This window comes from Grus americana, chromosome 4, assembly GCF_028858705.1.
Source record: "Grus americana isolate bGruAme1 chromosome 4, bGruAme1.mat, whole genome shotgun sequence".
NCBI lineage: Eukaryota > Metazoa > Chordata > Aves > Gruiformes > Gruidae > Grus > Grus americana.
Window position 1 is genome coordinate 17,550,483 of NC_072855.1, and position 14,237 is coordinate 17,564,719.

General features: G+C 36.7%; 1 protein-coding gene across 3 annotated transcripts in view; it reads right to left on the reverse strand.

Annotated features, from left to right (window-relative positions):
• FAM184B (family with sequence similarity 184 member B) overlaps positions 1-14,237 on the reverse strand; it is a 47,482-nt gene that overhangs the window by 26,874 nt on the left and 6,371 nt on the right. For all 3 annotated transcript variants that reach the window (XR_008576774.1, XM_054823193.1, XM_054823192.1), the window contains exon 2: positions 149-913. Coding sequence is in view for 2 of the 3 variants with exons in the window: in XM_054823193.1 (XP_054679168.1) it covers positions 149-913 (765 nt within the window). In the remaining variant the exon portion in view is untranslated. The remainder of the gene's footprint in view (positions 1-148; positions 914-14,237) is intronic.

Sequence of the window (14,237 nt, forward strand, 5' to 3'; positions counted from 1 at the left end):
CTGTTTCTCTTCTAAGCCTCTAAAACTCCTTTAGTGCTTACAAAGTATTTGTCTTAACATGACAATATTGTCTCCTCCCCTGAATTTTGAAGAATTGATAATTTGTACTTTTATAGGCAGAGATAGGGATCACATTCTCATGCTCTACCTGTATTCTCTCCTTCAGCTTCTGCGAATGCTTCTTCCTCTCATTTATCTTCTGGCTTTTCTCCTCTAGGTCTGCCTCCAGCTTCTTTACCTGCTGCAGCAAAAAACATTTCTCAGTCTCCGAGCTCTTCCTTTGCTCCATTTCTCCTTGCTGACAATTCTTCTTTGTTTCTGTCATAGATTGCTGCATAGCCTTTTTCAAAGCCTCTTTTTCTCTCTCATAAGAGGCTTGCAGTTTGCTTGTTTTCTGAGTGTATTCTTCAGTTACTCTCTGTTTCTCACTCTTCAGGTTTTCCATCTCATTTATTAGACCTTGTCCTTCCATACTGCATTTTTCATCTAAAATTACTTTTTTATCTAAATTTGCTCTCCTAGATGCTTTACATTCACTTAGCAGTCCACCAGACTCCTGACTTAAACGTAGGAGCTTGTTTTCAAAGTCTGCATCAGTATGCACTGTGTCTGTCAAAAGGACCACCTGTGCTTGTTTCGCTTCTGTTCTCAGCTCTCTCTCTTCCACCTGCTTCTTGCACAATGTTAACTCTGCCAAGGCTTCTTCCTTTAGTCTCTTGTGTTGTTCTACTGCAATTTCAAGGGCCTGAATACGTTTTCTCAGCAACTGTTCTTCTTCAACTTTGCTTTTACACTGGAGAATCGTTTCCCTTGTCTCAGCAAGAATGTGCTGAATTTCTTCTTCATGAGCCTCTCTCAGAGCCTGTATACTAGCCTCATGTTCATCATTCTTAGTGTTCAGGGCATATATCACCTATAGAATGAGAAAAATAACAGGACATTAAAGTATCTGGTAAATGGTAGCAGTTACTATATTTATCAAAGTGCTAAATGCTAAAAGATAATTACTGCTACAGCTTAATCTTTTTTGTTGTTGTTATTTCTTTTTGTTGCGTTTTTTTTTCTTTCACTAGGAACAGAAAGGACAATTATAAACTGCAAAACCTTATAGGGAAAGAAGACAATACTGTGAGAAACTTTTTTTTTTCCACTTTCTGTGAGAAATTTCCTTTTTTATTCTTGGCAAGTTGTCACTTCACGTCCCTAGTTTGACCTCTAATACAAGGAATGAAATAAGGCCCCTTTTCTAGGTAAGTGCCTCCGTATATGTAGTCCACTACACCTAGCCTTCAGTGCAGGAGGACTACCTGCCACGTTGCCTTTAACGTTATCAAGTGCTGGGGACCAGTAGTGGCAGATCTGTAGAATCAAAACTGAAGTCCTGACATCCAGTTCATATGGACCAAAATCACTCAGTGATGTAAACGACAGGAAAGTTTGTAAGGAGGATTAAAATTTGCACTCCTGACTCAAACTAACACACCTCTGAAGATGCACTCCTGGAAGCCATATGCCTGGCAAGTTAGCTTGGTCAGCATTTCAAGATAGGTATTACTTGACTGCAAGCACCTTTTGACTTGATCCTGAGAAGTGTTCAGGCAATGTTTGGGGTTTTTTTTACCCTCACTTCATAACAGCTATAAATCACAGAAATCAGGTTTTAGCAGATTCAAGCAAGCCTCTGATGACAATAAGCAATTTTTTCAAACAATTGATTTAAACCTTTTGATGCTTTATTTTCTTCTACAAAATGCAGAATAATTCTCATGACTGTAAGACAAATTATTACGCCAAGCAGGCTTCATCAGTTATCCACACACACGATACACAACAAAGACCTCTCACAGAAGCTGTTGTACAAGCAGGCTACAATCATTTTGAAAAGAAAATGCTATTAGAAGCCCATAGTAGACTGAAAAGTTCAGAGTCAAAACTGGTGATTTTGCATGTTGAGGTTACAAGACAGTTATATATCATTGCAAAACATAGTAACTGCCTTGAAGACACATGCTTGTCTTTTCAGGCCCCTATTAGAACGAACACAGGGAGCCTAATCCAGTTTCTACTGGGAATAGTTATCTAACTTAAGGGGAACAACACGTTATGTATTAATGTATGTGTGAAAGTTTCCCACTTGTTTGGTTGATCTTTTTTTTTTTAAGAGAACTTACTGCTCTACAAAACTAGGTTTGGAATTTGTATACAAGTTATGACAAATACTTTCAGTCTGACCTGAGCCCACAGAGGTTAACCAAAAGATTCCTAGACAATGTTTGAGAAAATAATAGTCTTAAGTACATAAACAAATACAGAAGCAAGGTCACAACCAGTTCTTAAATTATGCTAGAATTTTGGCCCTGTAATCTTCAATATTTCCTCAGGGAAAGCCTCAACTGAGAGACTAAGAGGCGTCTCGACCACCATAAGCATCACAAGTCTGTAGTCTGTGTTGTATAAGCCCTGAGGATGTCCCAGAATTATTGAATTTGCTTAGCTATGTCTGACCATTTTTTGTGCCATCTGTAGATGAATAGCATTGAATTTCAGTCATCCATAAATGAAAGCAAACACACAAATACATTTTGTGCGTACTCAACTTCCTCCCTGGCAGTAATGAATTAAGTACAGAAATCTCAAAAAGTCACAAATGCAAAACACAGTCTGGATACATTTCTGGATAAACATGTGACAAAAGAGAGTAACAGCATTATATTCCAGAAGACAAGCAGACAAGAAGTCATTGTCTGCATTTAAATATGCGTATTTTTGGGCCTTAGATTACATGCTGTTAATTTTTCTCTGTTATTTTTAACCATTTCCATTCTGAAACAGAAATAGTTGCAGAATACTGAGCGGATTCCTTCTCCTCGCTAAATTGTTCTATGAACCTTTCTTAACTGTTCAGGAGACAGACATAAAAAGTACAAGGAGAAGATTAATTTTGCCCATGGGTTTAGAATGACCAGTAATTAGTTGGGCAACTCTTCATTTAACTAGGTCAGATGTTAATGATCACATTTCTGTGTTTCATTCCACCGGCACAACAGAGATGAGCACGTGGCCTTTGTGACTCAAAGACTTCCACTCTTAATGATTAATTTATCTAGTAAATCAGCAGTGCCTGTCTCATATTATGCTGTGTTCAGGCTGATGATGGAATTTGGGTTCCTCTAAACTCTGGCTTCATCATAGAGATCTCCCAAATTCCACTGAGCATTAACCATCACCAATATCTTAAGTGAGTTATCTAAAAGAATGGAAGAAACTGGCCTCCCTGCTCTATTATTCCTACACTTCAGTTCAATAGCGGCTAGAACCACAATGAAGACTTTTCACTTGAAAATGCATGCCCTTAAATTTAATCTTCAAGCTTGAGTGCTGAAACTGATTCCTCAATATCTTAACCTTCTTAAGAGATTTATTTTTTAGAGGGCTGCTGCTCTGTACTTTATAAAATTTAAGCCCCTCACACATGCCTTTCACTCCCTACTGAATATAGCTACTATATTCCTATTCCAGATACCTCATTTAAGAGACTGGAGTTATGTGAGATGAATCTGGGACTTTGTGTGCTGGAAGGAAAAGTACTGAAAAATTATTTCAGCATCTGTACTTAGTGAGTGCACACACTGCTGGCTAATGTGGTATAAACCTCTTAACAGTTGTGTTGATAAACAGCTTTTTAAAAGCAGCTCCAAAACTGATCAGTTTGACAATACAGACAGAATTGCTTTCAAATGAAAAGAGCACTACATTACTCTTTGAGTTGCTAGCGTTAATACTAATGGCTACTGCCTCCTTACAGTTCTCCAAAACTGAATGTATTGGGAAACATTGTACTGATTTTACAGCAAGTGAGAGTTATCTGACAGGTTGGTAAAAACACTATTACACACATAGACTTCAACATTAACAGTGCAGTGAATATGAATACATCTTATTACTCCTATTTTATCCTCCAAATCTAAATGGCATTTCCCTTCTCTTTTCCTTATAGTCATGTAAAATAACAAAAAAACCCATTCAACTTCACCTCATCAGTGAAGACAAAGCTAAAGCATTCAAACCAAAAAAGACTGTTCTATCTTCCTACAGTTGTGTTAAACACTACTCTTGCAGGAGCTTGACTATCATAATGGAAAAAATGGTTCTAGCAGGTTGCTTTACTAGCTGAATAAGAAGTGAGACAGTTTGATATGGAAAGTGAGGACTGAGGATGATAAGAAGAGTCAAAGAAAGGCAAAAGATCATAAGTGTTCTTCCTTCAGGCCCAAGCTAGTGGGCACAAATCCTTCCTTACGGAGAAAAGGGAAAGGGAAGGAACACAGAAATGAGAAAAGGCCCTGGAGAGGGGTGCCAAACAGGGTATTCCTGGTAGCACCCTGAACCAAGCACAGAAGGAGACAAGTTTTGCTTGCTAATTAGCTTGCTAGAGGCTCACTGATACCAGGTGACCACATCATCTCCTTTTCACTAGTAGTGGTAGTATCTTATCTTCACTAGCAGGTGAATTTGTTTCCATGAATTCTGACTTGTCTACTTCTCAAGCAGACCAAACCAGAGTAAGATATTGTTCTGGTTTTGGCTGGGATAGTTAATTTTCTTTCTAGTAGCTGATACAGTGCTGTGTTTCGGATTTAGTATGAGCATAATGTTGATAACATATTGATATTCTAGTTATAGTGCTTACACTAAGTCAAGGACTTTTCAGCTTCTCACACCCTGCTAGGTGCGCAAGAAGCTGGGGGAGCTCAGCCAGGACAGCTGACCCAGACAGGGATATTCCATACCATGTAACATCATGCTCAGTATATAACTGGGGAAGCTAGCTAGGAGGTGGAATTTGCTTCTTGGAAACAGACTGGGCATTGGGTTGGTTTTTTCCTTCCACATGTGGTGAGCAATTGCATTTGTGCATCACTTGTTTTATATATTATTATTGTTGTTGTTGTTATTCTCTTCCTTTGTTACCCTATTAAACTGTCTTTATCTCAACCCATGAGTCCAGGTTTTTTTTTGTCCATTCTCCTCCCCATCCCCTTGGGGGGAAGGGAGGAGTGAGTGAGCAGCTGTGTGGTGCTTGGTTACTGGCTGGGGTTAAACCATGACAAGTATCTAAATATGTCAGCCTTAAAAGTGTCTCTTTTAAAGCAAAGAACAGAGAAATTATTAAAAGTTCAGTTATTGAAAGAAATAGCTCTGTATCCCTTAGCCTCCTCAGTCACTGTAACTATGCAGATTAGAAAATATAACCAACTCTCACAATTTATTAATTAGTAGTCTAATAAGTATCTTTTGTTCTTTATAACACTGAATAAGGAAGAATGTCTTTTAATTAAGGTACAGGCATAGGCTATGATTAGCTACAGTGCAGATCCAATTTTATACCTATGCTGATTTCATCTGAATGATACTGCTGTAACATATGAACAGGGACCTTACGAATTAAGTTTCATACCTCTCCTTGTGTCCTTTGTGGCTTCCTGAAAGCACAAGAATAATTCTGTGCACTCAAACAGTTGCAGCAACCATTGATAATATTACCCATTTCTGTGTTTATATGAGAGAAGTCTTAAAAAAAATTGGCACTCCAAACATCCAGCAGTCTTTCAGAACCTAAAATTACAAAAATATCTTTAGAATCACAAGGAATTTTGTTTATATTTTTAAAGTTTTGTGGTTCTTTTTTTAAATTTGCTTTATGATTTTTTTAGTCTTCCAGGTGTGCCTTCACCACCTTGCAAAAACACAAGCTGAAGTAATTTATTTTTCTCTGAAATGAAAGCTCAGCTTCAGCTGAACTAACTTTGTTTTCAAAAGCTGGAGTTCTGTGGAGAAATACCAAAAGTTTCTTTTGTGAGCTTTCAGATTACATAGCCTACTACCATCCCATTCATTAGAAAAATGCTATAAAGTACATTTCTAAGAAATACATACAGTCCATGGTTCATTGATCTACTCACTGTGACAGTACATTAAAATTACCTTGAATCAACACAGACCAACACAGTGTTGACTATCACTTATAAAACAGTAAAGATATGTTACTCCAAGCCTTTCACTGTCAGCAAGTTATTAAAAATATTTTTCCAAAATTTCCCAACCCTGAAACTTCTGTCTATCCATGCATAGTGGGCATGGATAACAAATTAACAAAGTCAGAGGTGCAAAGAATTCAGGGCCAACTTATGTTTAATGGCATTCATGAGCTCAAAGTCAGAGCTGAGAACTCACCTATAGCTCACAGTGCCAGTCGCTCGCCAAAAACAGTATGTCTGCTTTTAGCTCTGGAAACTATAACCAGAAACTAATGAGCTTTGAGGATGCAAGTTCTACAAAAAGCCAGATCAGATGTCCCAGCATCATGCTGCAAACATATGCAACTGGCTTGACATAGTCTTAGCTCAAGTTCAGGAAGCTCCATCAGCTCTCACCCAAGATGGTTTCCACAGCAACTCAGGCTTCAGAAGAGCTGCACTGCTTGTGTCCTGCACCAGAATGAATCCTAATTACTGTACTAAAAAAAGGATTTTGCTTCAGGAGATGCTCTTTTAGTGCACGGTCAATTTAAATCCTTTCATCCGTTGCTCCAACCATGTTAATAAAGCTTTTCAGATCCTGGAGGGGTGGGAGGAGGGCACAGCACAGAGGTAGCCAGTGGCTCTTTATTGAATCCACTTGTGTTTAGATGATCTGATGTCTCTTGGGCAGAAGCTCACCATCCAATGTCTCACCCTTCTAAATGTCCCACAGTATCCACAGTATTTGTGGTTTTCCTTATCTAGAGATTTGCACTAGAAGAGGGAAAGCTGATCTTACATTCTTAAAATTTGAACATATTGCCCTTTTTCCTACATGTACCATGTATTACAGTCAGTCCAAAAATACATTGAGGTACTAAAATGTATCAAGAAACTGTAAGCATAAAATGTCTACAGGTTTCTTATCTCTTTTGGCATGTTTTTTTTGCCTCTTTCTGCCTCTCCCTTTGTTTTTTTCCCCCCTTTTAGTTTAAATCTTATACAAAGAAATCCCACAGGTATATTTTATTCATTCCCATTTTTTACTTGTTTATTTTTCTTCCTAGTGTGGTACAATACTGAACAAAGAAAACCTTAGTTTAGTGGCCTATGTACTGCACTTGATCTCTCAAGTGTGATCAAACATAAAATTAGCCCTGGCCTAAATTTTACTAAAGAGACATCCAGCTGTCCCTCATTTGTATTTTATAGTTTCTAATAAGCTAAGCAGAATAATTGCCAGGCAACTTAAGAATTAGGAAAGTTAAACTACACTGCAAGAATGTTTCCACAAGCAGAGCAGGTGCTAAAAAAAGGCACCAATACCACATCCCAACAATTTCAGCAAAGCAAAAAATATACTGTAGAATCACAAAAGTTAATTCTAGACAGAGACTCCTCTGCTGAGAAACTCACATGCAGTTTATTACTGAAATTTCTTCTGGAACTGTTCTATAAAATCTACTCAACTGTAATCTCTTCTCTTTACACTGGTCACAAATCCACCTGCTATGACTCTGGTTGTAAGCAGTGCCTCCTCAGCATCTCAAGAAATAGGTCTTCCTAGACAGTCATGGAAATATTAAAGATTCCCCCAGTTCTGACATGGAAATTTTGATAGAAACTGGTTGTTCTGAAACACAGCTACTACAGAAGCAGGTCAGAGGAGGCCACTAGTAATTACTGGAAGGAAATGACAAGAAAAACCCTATGCATTTCATTCTCAGAAGGATGTTTCCTGTATACAAGAAATGGGATTCATCTCACCTAACATCGTCCATTTAATCATTACACATCTAGTCTAGGTTAATCAATGGAGAAAGATAGGTGCCTCCAAAGAACAATATTTCCTTTTCCAATATAGGTGTCTAAAGCAGGGAATAGAAGCGAATTGCTTCAGGTGTTTGACTGGTTGTTTTGTTATTGTTTCTTCTGCATATCCAACTTCCCAGCTCTTCCTTCTATAGAGCTGAGACAGAGTCCCACACAGAGGGAAAAGACAAGTTTTAATTCTCAGAGGCTAAAACTGATTCATTTTCCTTTGGTTCTCTGGGGCTTCTCTCCATGCTGCACTAATGTCTCACTTCATATTGTCTTCATTTCTGTATACCCACTTCATGTTGTGTTACCAACACTTTACAAGCCAAAACAGATACCATGGGCATACAGATACCATGGGCATACAGATACCATGCACACCTGCTTTGATACAGGATTTTGGAAAAACACGCTTTTTTCCAAATTGAATGCAGTTTGTCTTCCATCTATATTCCTTTTTCTTTCCAACTTGTTTAGGTGTTTATGATTCCCTTTGAATCAGTATAATCTGTTAATTTTAACACGTTGTTTACTTTTACTTCCAGATCATTAATACGTGAAATACTGCAAGCTCTAACCCAGATCTTTGTAGCATCTGCCTCCCTACAATATGATGTTATAAACCTTTTATTTACAGTTCCTGATACATGTATCTTATCCATCAAAACCCTTCTCTATGTAACTTTGAAATAATTTTGCAAAACTTAAATATCAAAAGCACTATTATTTTTTGCAGATTTTGTATGCAATTAAAAACTAGAATAAATAAAATCAGTCATCATGACATCTACATGAAATATATTTCATCTCTTTGTTCTCCCTGAGGTGAATCAAATTCATCCTGAGCGTATTTATCAGGTTAAGCTGTATTCAAATGATACCTGTGAATATTGAAATATTAAGATCAATTCAAGCAATCAGAGCCATTGCTAAATAGATGTAAGCAAACAAATGGGAAACCATTGCAACTTAGAAAATAATTAGTTGTAAGATAAGAAGCGCTGGAACAATCTCATTTTAAACAGCTCGGCCTTGGAAGAACAGATGTGCAAAGATAGGAAAGTTACAAGATGATCACAAAACCAGCCTTGAAGGATAAGGTATATGTGATACCAGGACTGAGTCTGCTTTGAAGTAAAGGTCAAGAAGAGTATGAGCCTTCATCTGAAAAGCCCTGATGACCACCTGGAGGTGCCAACAAACATGCGTGAAGGACATTAGCATATGCTAACGAGTCCCCGGAAAATCCATGAATGTGATAAGCATTACTCAGAAATATAATGAATATGTATATTAACATAGTATAAATACTTGTTAGTTTTGTCTTTTGGGTGAGCACGTTAAGTGGAGTTATCCCCTGTGCACCCAGTGCTGCAATAAAGAATGCCTGCTTTCTAAAACTTCAAAACAAGTCTTAGAGAGTGAATTATTTTGCCGCTTTCCAGTAACACAAATGCTGTCAGAGAAGGTCAATTATTTTTCAGTAAAAGTTAAATTAAGTAAAATTTCTAATAAAAAACACAGAACTAGATGAAAACACATAAAAAGATTATACTTATTCATTGATACAATAAATCAACACACACACATATGTAGACAAGTAGAAAGGCCAAATTGTTTGATTCCAGAGTCCTTTCTGTTCACCTTTTGTAATCGCTGTCTTGGTGAAATTCTTGCATAACTCCTTAAGTTTTCAAATATCCCCATAAATCTTTGGCTTTCACAGGCTTGAATGAGTTCAAATCCATCTTAGGAAGCTGTTTCAGATAGATAACATGCAAGACATAGAAGATTTGTTCAACACAAGCCACATTGATATCTATGCCCTCTGTCTGTCCATTTTAAGGTCACTGTAGTCTAGGTAAACTTTTAGTGCAGAAGTGAAGTCAACAATTCTGTGTCAACAGAAGGAATAAAAAGGCCTTATTTCCATGTAATTCACTGATAATTTAGCTGTCTGGATTTTGTTACATGTCTAAAACTTAGAGGAGAGCTTGATAGGTTTATATCCCAGAAGTTTGATCTCTATTATGCTTCAAAAATATGAGTTAATGCATCTCATTAACCAGATCTAAATACAGTGGTAACAGAATTCATTTGCCAATTTAACACTCAATTTTGTGAAAATGTTTCATTGCATCCCAGATTTTTAAAGATCTTTAAGGAGTCTAAAATTGCAGACATATATTCAGTGCTTTCAAAGGGTTAGGTTTGGGGTTTCTTTATGATTCTAGATATTTATCTGAAACTTTATCCTTCCAATATATCTTTTAAAATCTTGTACAGATTATGATAAAGCAACCTTGTCCAATTTTACAATATATACAGAAAACAAGCAAATTCATCCTGTAAATTCTCACTTGATTCCTGTTTTTCAAAGTATTTCCTTACTTTAAATACAGTAGAATTTGGAAATCTTGCATTTATAAACCATACAATCATTGATTTAATTACAGCCCAGGGTAAAACAGATTTTCCCAACCAAATACATATTTTTGTGGAAACAAATATTATAATTTATTTAAAAAACAATGGTTATTGCAGGTTTTGCCTTCAATATAGATCTGTGATAAACAGAGATAAAAAGAGGTCTATTTCTTCCTAATCCAGACTAAAACGTTATACAGATTGGATCAAATACTTACCCTCCTGTAGTCTGCAGGTGAAATACTGATAGAGAATTTTTAAAATTTAAAAAGAGTTCTTTATATGTTCTACATACTTTGCTAATTAATAAAAGTAACCATCAAAACCCTCAGGTATCCATGAATTAATAATACTAGTTTCTACTACTGCAGACACCAAAATTTAAGTTCTTTGCTGCTGTAAGCAAATTCAACCGTGGGAATACATGTGAAAGTTCCACAGACCCTCTGCCTCTATTATGTTAACAAAATAGTTATAGCTTTTCTCTTGCCAGTTTATTATGTATGCACTTTTAAAAAAGAAAAGCACAGTATTCTAGGGGCTGTGGAGATTTCAGTTACTTTGCAGTGTTCTCATCCAAATAATATGCAATTCATACTCTTATTTTTTTATGACTAAAGATATTCTCCGCTCAGGTACAGATATTCTCTACCCTTTTTCAATATATGAACTACAAAACAGTTAGGAGGTAGCAGGTTAAAATAAACAGAAGACAGTATATCATGTTATATTCAACTAAGTACAGATGTCCTGTCATGGGAATCCGTAACACTAAAAGGTCACATGGATTCAAGAAGTGATTGGATGAATTTATTGAAGAAAAATCCAATCAGGGCAATTAAGTACTAAGACACTTTGTCAGTCTCTGGAAAACTTGCACAAATCACTAGAGGCAAGGAGAACACTGCACACAAGCGCACTAGAGGCATGCCACATTCCTGTAGTTCTCTGGGTGCCGTCAGAGACAAGCTACAGGCTCAGATGGACCTCAGCATACAGTGTTTTTTAAAAGGTATTTTTCTTTCAGTTTCTCTCCTTCCTTTTGAAGTAGTATCACAGGAGCCAGAATCAACATATTATTATGTAGTTAGAGGGCTACATAATAATATACATCATAATACTACACTATTACTCATATACCAATGTAATTTTTACTCAAATACTCATAACAGTAAAATGGAGCTAGACTGAATGCAGCCACTACTCACAGTCCCATTTCAGGAAGACGTTCTTACTAAGCATATGCATATTAAGCATATGCTGCACACCTCCCGAGATTGCATCGATGATCACAAAACCAAGAAAATTTAACCACCATTTATTCTCAGAAAAAGTAGAAACAGTCTGTGAAATTTAAATTTGTCTGAATAAATGGAGCAGGTCTCTAAGCAACCTGATGTAGTCAAAGATGTCCCTGCTCATTGTAGGGGATGGACTAGATGACCGAACCATTCTATGATTCTATGATTCTTTGATTCTATGATGAGACCCTAGTCCAAATATTAATGCTTACACTCATTTTTAATTATGCTTTGATTTTAAATTTTTAAGCATTAAAATTTAAAGCTTTAAGCCTCACAAGTCTCTGACAGCATCATGTTTATATGGTGAACAATGACTGCACTGGATGACCAAGAGGCACTTGTCACTACTCCAACTTGACTCTGCTCCCTGGGCACACGCACCCTGACTGCATTCACACTTCTGGGTGCACAAGTGGGCAGGGAGCTGTACTGTTCTCCAATACACATTCCTCATCTCGAAAATCAGGGGCCAAGAACTGTGAAGTGCATTGCCAAGAGTGTAGTGGGAATGCACTGTAGTTGCATTGCAATGTCCTGTAGTTTTGAGACAATTCATTATTTTTATTAAATACTAAGGTATATCAGCATCATAGTAAAAACCTTTAAACATTGTAAAAACCTTTAAAAGTACCAGCTATAGTTCTTAACAGCTGTGTTATCACATTCTAATAGCTCTGTCCTCCTGAATAAAAAAAGCAAAATATTGAACTGTAATCTCATATTTACATATAAAGGTAGCTCTTATATAACCCTCTGAATGTCACTGCATAGTCACAACCAAAGGCTGTAGCTTCCAAAGATAATTAAAACAGGAGGCTTCTCTGGTAGTAACCTGTTTTAAGTTAAAACTGTGTTTAAGTGCCTAAAGATGAAGTCATACAAAGTTCTGAATGATAACTACACTAAAAAGGTACAATCTTACTTCAGATGAATTTCAGTGAGGTCATTAACTTAAGAAAAAAACCCCCATTTGAAAACAGTCTGTTTGTAGTTCCTTTATGAAATAGTCAGTATTTCCTCAGTAATAGGATTATGTGTGTTCTGCTGCCTCCGAGCCCTTTGGAAGACAAATGAATATACATTAAGTAAAATGCCAAGTCTGCACCAGCACAGCTGAGCCTGAGCTACTGTGCTCCACTGGGAGGCAGGATAAATTAACCCAGTCTTGGTACTAGACTAACCACATTCACACACTTCCTCATGGCTTTAAGCACAAGCAAGAAAAACTCACATGCCTATCTGTATCTGTTCTTACTAAAAGCACAGGTTAAGTGGTCTTCAGCACCACGTAGAGACAGTCCGGTTGCGTACAGGCAGGAAAAACAAGTTAATTGTTACAGTGAGACAGCTAATGTGTTTAATATCTGACTGTAGAGGTGGCAACAGAGGTAGTTCTACCTCAGTGTAACAGCTGTTTCAATAAAACATAGTCTTTTACCTAATGAAGATGTGACTTTGGGGAAAAAATAACAGGATACTTCATGGAAAAAAATATTTCATATACTACACACAATGCTGAAGTGTTCAAAAGCCTAAATACACAGCTTTAGTATATTTAAGTGAGAATGTCTTCAGCTGAGTTGGCATTGACTTCTAACTGGAGTATAATTTTCTCAGTTGTAAAATACTGGCATCTATATACTGGTTAAAGAAAATGTTAGGAGGGAGGTACAGTTATAGTGTCACTGAAAAGCGTACTTTTATACATTATCGATAAAGAAAAGACAGGACAAGAAAAAATATAACCTTGCAATTTTCTTTTGTGCAATTAATAGATCACTAGATATTTTATCACCTATTGCCTGTAATGCACATAGTAATGAAACATACAACATTTTGTATATAAACATTAACTAGGTTTCCTTGAAAAAGTAACTTGAATTTAGTATATAGTTTCCATTATAAAGTAGCTTTGAGTTGTCGATTACTGAGGCTGCCAGATTTTCTGCAAACTTGGTATAGTCAGTGACAAATGTGTATGGTAAGAAGGTAATTCCAACACCTAGCTGTCATTCTTATACCTTAAATTAATTTCAGTCACAATTTCTAGCCATCCAAATAAGATGATTCTGGATTACTTCCTAACAGAAACAGTGGCTTTAATACTACTTTTGACTAGTTGATCAACACAATTATATGACACTGCACACGGATTTTATGATCCAAGAGTTCCTTTTAGTTCTGTAAGGAAAACATTGTGATGACAAGTTAAGAAATCTCAGTCTGCACATTTTTGTCAGCTGGTAGATAAAAATAATGCTAGCTTTGAAATCTTGATAGAAAACTGTACATAAAAATCATGAAAACAAATACATCGTCAAGTAAAGTATATGGGGATATTGATAGTTGATTTTGTTAGCCTTGTTAGTACAAAATGTAAGCAGCTTTATAAAAAGATGCTTTCTCTTTGCCTATATGGAAACCAGTTTTTATACTCCTTGCCCAGAGGAACAATATTGTTGCTCCAAAAGCATGATCCTAGTTTTTATGCTGTTCCATTTTGCTTCATTTCTGTAGAATACTGAATACCTCTCTAGAGAACTGAGATCAAAAAGCCTCAAGCACACAGGAAAGCTCTGGCAGCGTTAACAACTAACTGCACGAGCTGAGCCACTGTAAGCATTGGTTACTGAGTACTGTTAACACATCACAGTAAATAAGGTCAATA